The 9,911-nt window shown below is 37.6% G+C and overlaps 1 protein-coding gene across 2 annotated transcripts in view; it reads left to right on the forward strand.

Annotated features, from left to right (window-relative positions):
• Positions 1-9,911, forward strand: part of PSMD1 (proteasome 26S subunit, non-ATPase 1) — an 86,359-nt gene that overhangs the window by 73,440 nt on the left and 3,008 nt on the right. Inside the window, exons 19-23 of one of the 2 annotated variants that reach the window (XM_006760413.2) lie at positions 1,404-1,506; positions 2,153-2,322; positions 5,080-5,172; positions 7,583-7,669; positions 8,180-8,326. In XM_006760413.2, coding sequence (XP_006760476.1) covers positions 1,404-1,506; positions 2,153-2,322; positions 5,080-5,172; positions 7,583-7,669; positions 8,180-8,326 — 600 coding nt within the window. The remainder of the gene's footprint in view (positions 1-1,403; positions 1,507-2,152; positions 2,323-5,079; positions 5,173-7,582; positions 7,670-8,179; positions 8,327-9,911) is intronic. The other variant, XM_006760414.2, reaches the window with a different exon arrangement.

Consider the following 9,911-nt stretch of genomic DNA (forward strand, 5'->3'; position numbering starts at 1 on the left):
TTTAAAACTAGAAGGGACTTTTGTGATGATCTAATCATGCTGGGTTTTATAGTTAGAAAAAGTAAAACCCAGAGAAAGGAGTAACAGGACTTACTAATGTTTATGTGCTTGGTAGTGGCAGTTAGTTCATTGTTTTTCCATCACATTCTGTTGCTGCCTCTGAATAATAACGAGAACCATGTTTAAGGAATATAATTTTTTAGCTATATTTAGGTTACAGAGATAATAGAAGGACTGGTAGGATTCTGCCTCTGTATGGTAAGAGCCATGCTTATTGAACTATAAAATGCCTTTTATACATCTTTTTTTTTTCCATATAATCCTATAACAGCCATGTAGGGTAGATTCTGTGATGTCTTTAGCGATGAGGAAAAACAGACTCAGAAAAGCTAAGTACTTAACCAAACAGCTTATTAGAGCAGAGGTATTTATAAGCCAGGATTGTCTGATTCTATATTACTCTGCACTATCACAATGTGGCCTGCCAGACCAAGATGAATGAAGAAGGGAAGAGATTCTGAAAGACTATTTAATGCATATAAAGTCATCATATTAGGAAGCTCAAATTCAATATATTCTGCTTTGGGCAAATTTGGGGAGCTCAATCATCATGTTCTTCTTAAACAAGCAGAATTCTTCCTGGGTACCTATCATTTGAAAAGCACTGGTGAGGAAACAGAGAACTGTAAGATGTGGAAGAGGTCTAAAATAGTTCACTTATTGTTATCCAAATCGCTTTAAAGGAATCACAAATACATTAAGAACATAATTTTATGAGTATTATTTTCTAATTGTAAAAGTCATATATTAAGTTTAGAAAACGCAGAAAAGAATAAAGAAGCAAACAAAATTACCAGTAATCCCATCCTAAATGAGTCAGCACATGTTTGATTTTAGTGTGTTCCTTTTCATAAGAGTAATTATTGTGACATGTCCTCAAAAAATTAGTGTTTATGCATAATAAACCTTTGCTGTATGTGTGAATATACTTAATCCAAAATATACCTCACACAACTTCACTGAAGGGTAGTTTACTTTAGGGTAGACCGGAAGGACCATGCCTGTTAAGAAATCTGTAAGGTTGATGGTAAGCTGAATAGCTGTAATTCACAGTGCAATGAAAGCCTTACTGTTGGATTCAACATTCCTTTGAGCCTGAGTCATTGACTGTGGAATGAGGACTGAAAACAGAACTGGTGCTCCCACACCAGAAAAGTCATAACACCATAATTTCAACCATAGAACTATGTTGCCTTCAAATATGGTCCATATTCCTCTCTTCGAATGTTGTGAAATTCAGGACTCAAATTTCATTATCAATTGAGCAACCTGTTTTTTCCTGCTCTAAAATGATACAACAAATGAATAGAATTAGTCTATAATTCTTCCTCTTGTTCCTTCAGGTGAGTCAGTTTAGACAACTGTATTCCAAAGTCATCAATGATAAACATGATGATGTCATGGCCAAGTTTGGTGCTATTCTGGCCCAGGGAATATTGGATGCAGGTAAATGTTTTTAAGTCTTCCAGATATATTTATCGGTTTACACTAAGCCTAATAAAATAACTATGATGTGGTAGAAATTGAGTCTGGGGTAAATTATTCATAGAAATAATTTAGCAGAGTGCATACTATGAAGATTTGAATCCCATTGCCTTTACAGTACTAGCCATGTGACCTTGAGAAGGTATTTCCCTTTCTATATGTCTGTTTTCTTGTCTTGTAAAGTCTACCTCATAGTATGTGAGAATTAAAAATACATGTAAAGCAATTAGAACAGAGCCTGTCACTTACTAAAGTGTTCAATTAGTGTTGGTGGTTGTTGTTTTTTTCAATTGTCTTAGTATATATTAGTTTTAAACAAGTTGAAATTGAAAAAATTTGGAGGAAAAATTATGTTTTAGACAAATTCTAGCAACCAAAAATGCCTATCTCTATAGAAAGAAAGTCTAGTTTTACCCTGAGTTTGGTTAAAATATAGGACTTTCAGTCTTAGAGACCCTAGATAGCTCACTAGCTAATTCCAGCAACTCCATATTAGATTTTATAAACTGTACTCTTAAAATAATCGCCAAATGCTTCCCTATTACAGTACTTAAAAATCTTTATTATTGCCCTCCTAAATTCATGTTAATGGTTTCTCTTTCTACAGGTGGTCATAATGTCACAATCTCCTTACAGTCTAGGACTGGACATACCCATATGCCTTCTGTGGTTGGCGTCCTTGTCTTTACTCAGTTCTGGTTCTGGTTTCCTCTTTCACACTTCCTGTCATTGGCTTATACCCCTACCTGTGTCATTGGCCTTAACAAGGACTTAAAGGTATGTTTGTGAGACCTCCGTTTTATAGTGTATTTTCACATTCTGTTCACTGTCTACTCACAAATATTTTCATGAAATGTTAAAGATGAGTTAGTATCCCATCAGTACATATTTCGCCCTAACTGGTTTGACTCAGTGGATAGAGCATTGGCCTGCAGACTGAAGGGTCCCAGGTTCGATTCTGGTCAAGGACATATACCTTCGTTGCGGGCATATCCCCAGTAACGGGTGTGCAGGAGGCAGCTGATTGATGTTTCTTTCTCATCAATGTTTCTACCTCTATCCCTTTCCCTTCCTCTCTGTAAAAAATCAATAAAATACTTTTTTAAAAATAAGATATTTCCCCCTTAAATTGAATCATCACCTGTTGAGTAGACTGTGTTGGTGGAAATTTTAAAAATCAATTCTTCTTACTAACTTTGTAACCTTAGGTAAATCAATTGAGAGGGAGTGGTGTGGGAGAGGGCAAAATATAAAAACATGAAAAGGCTTTATAGATTACTCTGATGAACCTTATTAAAAATCTGGGAGCTATTGGATGATTTCATGCAGATAAATAATATGATGAGGTTTGCATTCTAGAAACATCATTCTGGTATCAATGGAAATTTGTTATAATAATCTGGGCAAGGAAGAAAAGGACCTAAACTAAATCTTAATAAGAAATGAAGGTTAATATGTTTTTATTTATTTCAGAGAGAGGAAGGGAAAGGGAGCGAGGGATAGAAACATAATGATGAGAGAGAATCATTGATATGCCTCCTGCATGCCCCCTCCCCTTCACCCCCCCACTGGGGATTGAGCCCACAACTCAGGCATGTGCCCTGACTGGGAATTGAACTGATCTCCTGGTTCATGGGTTGATGCTCAACCACTGAACCACACTAGCTGGGCTCATCTTTTTTTTTTTTTTTAAATGGGGCTTGTGCTTAGGTCTTCTCAGTTCTATGGCTCTTCGATACTTTTTACTCTTCCATCCTCTCAGAGACCTGTTTGACCCTTAAATAATTTTATATCTGGTCATTACTGTTAAAATATTGTATTAGGTTTTTAGAGTGGAAAAATTTTAGGCAAAAAGAAAAAAAAATGGCTGATAGAGATTATTTCATTGAATTGATTTTTTTTTCCATATAGCTGTTCAGAAAATTACCCTTTAAGTGTTTCAGTATTAAATTACTGTGTAAATATTGGGCAGTTTTATTTCTCAAAACAAGAATCTTTTGGTTTCCCAGTCCCTAACCTTTAACATGTAGTTAAATATACTATAGAATCTTTAAGGACTTCTTCCTCTGACCCACAATTTTATGATCTCTATTTCTATTCTATATATACACTGAGTGGCCAGATTATTATGACCATCTGATGTTTGTAGGCAAATTAGCTATTATTTCATGCTGGAGTTGCTAGAGGGCCAGATCATTATAAACGCCTGAATAGCACAACATACCTAAGTATCATTGCTGATCAGATTCATCCTATCATGTTGATGGCGTATCCCAATGGAGATGGCTTCTTCCAACAAGACAGTGCGCCATGCCACAGTGCTCATACTGTGCAGGAGTGGTTTCAAGAACATGAGGGAGACTTTACCTTGCTTAGGTGACTCCCACAATCACCAGATCTCAATCCAATTGAGCATTTGTGGGACGAAGTTAAAAGAGCCATCAGGCAGCTGGTTCCACAACCATCAAATCTCACAGAACTGGACAGTGCTATTCATCAGGCCTGGTGTCAGATTCCTCACATCACCTTTCAACATCTCGTGGAGTCAATGCCAAGAAGAATCGCAGCAGTATTGAAGGCAAATGGTGGCCCAATGAAGTACTGATGGGGTGGTCATAATAATCTGACTGGTCATAATAATCTGGCCATTCAGTGTGAGTGTGTATATATATATACACATCCACACACACTAGAGGCCAGGTACACGGATTCATGCACCTGGCCTGGAGTATGCATGAAAGATCTTTGGTTAATCTCTTCCCACCCTCCCCCCTCTCCCCTTCCTTCTGAGATTCATCAGTCCTGTTCCATGTTTCCATGCCTGTGATTTCTGCTCCGAAGAAAGAGGTAGAGAGACAGAAACATCAATGGTGAGAGAGAATCATTGATCAGCTGCCTCCTACATGTCCCCTGCTGGGGACCAAACCTGCAACCTGGGCATATGCTCTTGACTGGAATTGAACCTGGGACCCTTCAGTCTGCAGGCCAACACTCTATCCACTGAGCCAAACCAGCTGGAACATCTATTTCCATTCTTTACAATGAAAGTGAGATGGAAAGACAAGATTTCTTGTCCCAGTATATATGATGCTTATGATCATTCTTTATCAATGCAATCTGGGTAAACAGAAAAATTAAGACCAGAGAACTTTAAACCTGGTCAATAAGTGCTGTGAAGCTGATTTTTCCATGAGGCTCATGTTAGATTCTTATAAGGTATAATTATGTGGTGTAGAAATTGTATACAAACTGGTATAGGTTTTTAATGTGGTACCCGAAGGGATATAGAAGTTAGGTATGCAGGCTGGATAATCAGATAACACTTTACAAAAGAGGTAACAATCTGATGCTCACACCATAAGTGGGATTTAACCCACTGAGCCAGGTTTATGGTCAGTAAAGATGAGATAAAGGGATGCCTGGATTGAAACTTCTGGCATCCCTTTACATTTGTATACTTGTTAAGAGCATATAATACTTAAATCTGTATTTTGATTATTTTAATGGAGGAGGGAAATTCTTTTATTTCTTCAGATGCCGAAAGTTCAGTATAAATCAAACTGTAAACCATCCACATTTGCGTATCCTGCTCCACTGGAAGTACCAAAAGAAAAAGAAAAGGAAAAGGTAGGTACTTTGTTACTTCAAACAGCATTTGTACTAAATATATAGGAGCTACTTAGTGTTTTACTTGAGTTTGTTTTAAATATTTTTTTAATGTTTTTATTTATTTTAGAGAGACAGAGGAAGGTGATGGAAAGAGAGAGAGAAAGCAAGAAACATCGGTCAGCTGCCTCGTGCACAACCCCCTATTGGGGATCGAGGCCAAAAACCCAGGCATGTGCCCTGACCAGGAATCTAGCGAATCGAATGGACAACCTCTCGGTGCATGGAATGTCGCTCAACCAACTGAGCCACACCAGCCATGGCTAAATTAAATTAGATATTTTTAAAGTAATATTTCTTATGGTAAAATCTAATATACAGGACTATAAAGTAAAAGCCCTTTTTCTCTCCTGATTATTCAAGTCCCATATTGCAAGAATCACAATTTATGAATTTTTTCCAATGTTTTCTCTGTATATATCATTACTTTTCATAGCACAAAATAGAATTATTCTCTACATACTGTTCTTCTTGTTTTCACTTGAACAGTTTATCTTTAAAACTTTCAATCTGTCTGAATTTTATATTTTTCAAACTTCAAGCCATCCCTTTATGTGTATATTATTATTTGTCTTACCAGTTCCTTATCTGGTAGACATTTAAGGTTATATCTAATTTATCACTGTTACAAATGAAACTATAATAAGAGTCTTTATACATATATTAGAGACCCAGTGCACGAAATTCGTGCACAAGGTGGAGGGGTCCCCTCAGCCCAGCCTGCACCCTCTCCAATACGGGACCCTTCAGGGGATGTCCGACTACTGGTTTAGGCCTGATCCCCAGGACATCCCTCTCACAATCTGGGACCACTGGCTCCTAACTGCTCACCTGCCTGCCTGCCTGATCGCCCCTCGCTGCCACCTCCCCGCCAGCCTAGTCGCCCCTCACTGCCTCCTTCTGCCTGCCTGGTCGCCCCTAACTGCCCCTTCTGCGGGCCTGGTTGCCCCATGCAGCCTGCTGTTTGATTGTTTGGTCGCCCCTCACTAACCCCCCTGCCAGCCTGGTCGCCCTACACAGCCTATTCGGTCGTCCGTTTGGTTGCGATGGTTGCTTAAGTTTTTATTATTATAGATATTTGTGCACATGTACAGTATATATCTATAGGTTAAGACCTTAGATATGGAATTACTTGATCAGAAATAATGCACATTATTTATTTTTATAGGTATTAACCAAATTTCCTTTCAAAATGCATCTAACCAATTTGTACTCCTACCAACAGTGTATGAGGACATGTGTTGACACATGTTAAATCAGACTATGGTGAATTAGCTGCAATTGCTCCAGACGTTTTCTCAGTAAAATTACCTTTTAATGATACCTTATATTTAGGATAATGGTTCTTTATCTCAAGAGAATGTTTCATATTAGTCAGTTGATTATTTGAAGTCAGTTTAAATCAATATTGCCAGCCTTTCACAGTCCTGGTTTCACCTTTGATTTCAGTGAGATCTATCAAGGAGAATAATTCCAAGCTAATCACTCACCCACTGTATATTACCAATGTAGGGCATCTAGTCCAATGAGAGTATGTTTACAACCAAGTTTGGAGAAAATCTGTGTTTTCCAGTGCTTTCCCTGTGAAGTAATAAAGGGTATATCACTCAAATCTCTATCTCAGAAGCATATGATAACGAATCCATAGCCTCCCTAACCAGTTTGGCTCAGTGGGTAGAGCATCAGCCTGAGGACTGAAGAGTCCCAGATTCGATTCAGGTCAAGGGCACATACCTCAGTTGTAGGCTCGATCCCCAGCCCCAGTTGGGCACATGTGGCAGGCAACCAATCGATGTGACTCTCTCTAAAAAAAAAAAATTAGCCCTAGCTGGTTTGGCTCAGTGGACAGAGCGTTGGCCTGCGGACTGAAGGGTCCCAGGTTCGATTCTGGTCAAGGGCATGTACCTGGGTTGCGGGCACATCCCCAGTGGGGAGTGTGCAGGAGGCAGCTGATCAATGTTTCTCTCTCATCCGATGTTTCTAACTCTCTATCCCTCTCCCTTCCCCTCTGTAAAAAATCAATAAAATATATTTTTTTAAAAAATTAATGTAAAAATATCCTCGGGTGATGATTAACAAAAAATAAACAAATAAAAACAACAAATCCATATCCAAGGTATGTGGCAGATATTAAAAAAAAAAAAGTTACATTGGACACAAACCTCCAAGAACTAAAGCTTTACTTGATGAACATAGTAGTAATTATGTGAATAAATGTCCTGCTTGCTTTTCCCATTTATTCTTCAGTTATTTTGTTCTTTATGTTACTGCCAGGGAACAAAATAGTATTATAGAACTGAGTTCTCTTTGGACTTGTACATTTGTATGGAGATAATATGTCACAATGGTATATCCTATTTATTTCCTCTAGGTTTCCACAGCTGTTTTATCTATTACTGCCAAGGCTAAAAAGAAAGAAAAAGAAAAAGAAAAAAAGGAGGAGGAAAAAATGGAAGTGGTAAGTATAACTTGGTGGTCACATGAGTTGATTTATCCATCTCTGTATGATCTAGATTATTCCTTAGTTGAATATTATTATACCTTACCTTTGGCTGCCTTTAAATAATTGTACTATTCCAAGTATAGACACTTGTATAATTTTAATTGGAAGAGACTTAGAAAGTATATTTATTCATGGGAAGAATAGAATCTTTCATGGTACAAATCAGGAATGAATTCTTGGATGAAATGACAATTGAAATGGTCCACTTATAATATAGAGCTTTTTTCCTGATCTCTGCTGGTAGAAAAACCTCATCCTTTTAAACCAAGTTCAGTACCATTCTTACCCCCAAGCAGAGTTACCCTCTCCCTCCTCTGAGTTTGATATTACTTTAATTGTACCTCTATTATATCTAATCCTAAGTACCTTTTGTACCTAATAGTTGCTCAGTGAACTTATCCAATGTTATTCAGTGATATGGAACAGAAGTGAACCTTTATTGGGCTATTTTTTAATATTTTCTAGGATGAGGCAGAGAAAAAGGAAGAAAAAGAGAAGAAAAAAGAACCTGAGCCAAACTTCCAGTTACTGGATAACCCAGCCCGAGTTATGCCTGCTCAGCTGAAGGTTCTGACGATGCCAGAGACTTGTAGATACCAGCCTTTCAAACCAGTAAGTTACCCTTACCTATATACCCAAGGGATATTAACCCATAGGACAATATAATATTTATAGAAAAGGATAAATCTCCAAAGCACTTGGGAAAGCTCTTAGCCTAATAAATCTTCTTAGCAAAAGAAGAACAGTATTACCCTGATAGTAAAACCAGACAAAGACCCCCCAAGAAAAGAAAACTACATAAGTAATTAATGTTTATGCCTGGCCGTGTGGCTCAGTGGTTGAGCATTGACCCATGAACCAAGAGGTCACAGTTTGATTCCTGTTCAAGGACATGCCCCAGTTGCAGGCTCAATCCCTAGTAAAGGACATGGTAAAAGCAGCTAATCGATGACTCTCTGTCAACATTGATATTTCTATTTCTCTCCCCTTCTCTCTAAAATCTCCCTTCTCTAAAATCAATAAGAACCTATTTTTTAAAAATAATCAGTGTTCATTGATTGGAAGATTTAGTATTATTAAGATGACTGTACTCCCCAATTTGATAACAGATTCAACACCATCTTTATCAAAATCCCTACTGACTGTAAAACTTAGCAGGCTGATCCTCAAATTCATATGGAAATTCAGGGGACCCAGAATAGCCCAAACAATGTAAGAAGAACAAAGTTGGAAAAATTATACTTCTCAATTTCAAAGATACTGCCAGAAAACAAAATAGTATTATAGGAGTGAGTTCTATTTTGACTTATAATAAAGACTATGTGATATGGCCTGGCTGGCAAGCTGGCTCAGTAGTTGAGTGTTGACCTATGAACCAGGAGGAAGTCACAGTTCGATTCCCGATCAGGGCACATGGCCAGGTTGTGGGCTTGATCCCCGCCAGGTCAGGGACATGCAGGAGGCAGACAATCGATGATTCTCTCATCATTGATGTTTCTATCTCTCTCACCCTCTCCCTTCCTCTCTGAAAATCAATAATATTTTTAAAATATATTTTTTTAAAAAGATGTCTTAAAGAGAGTGTGGAGCTCTTGACAACAGGACCTGTTCCATTGTGTGTATCTTCAGTTGTCACTAGTCTTCTCAGAATACAGAATGTCATATATCTAATTTTCTGTTTAGAAAGTTTGAACTTTCTTACTAACATATAACACATTAGTAAGCCTAAACCCTGTATCTATAAAAAGTTCTTTCCATATGTTGATTATATTGCAAGATTCGAGTTGGATTATTTCATTTCACTAAGCATGAAATAAGTATTGTAACCTGAAGCCAAATGTTTCCAAACTGTAGGAAGTCCTTTTGTGAACATGGGTATTTTCTTCCTTTTAGTAAAACATGTATTTCTAGTATTTGGTTGTTTAGAACAGCGGTCTCCAACCTTTCAGACCTTGGTCCGTGGACCACCAGTTGGCGACCGCTGCTTTGGAAGGTTTGAGTAAACTTTTAGGCCATAAACCATGTACTCTGTTCTTGGGTGAATATTGGTAGTAAAAGTAGGGTCTATTCATAAAATGGCTCCTCTTAAGAAAAGCAAACTTTTTAAGAGCAAAAAATCTAGATTAAAGTGTATGGATATGTGTTGTTAAGAGAAGGAAAATAGTTTAGAAATTTAAGAAGACACATAAATTCTTTA

The sequence above is a fragment of the Myotis davidii genome, unplaced genomic scaffold (assembly GCF_000327345.1).
Source record: "Myotis davidii unplaced genomic scaffold, ASM32734v1 scaffold370, whole genome shotgun sequence".
NCBI classification, from domain to species: domain Eukaryota; kingdom Metazoa; phylum Chordata; class Mammalia; order Chiroptera; family Vespertilionidae; genus Myotis; species Myotis davidii.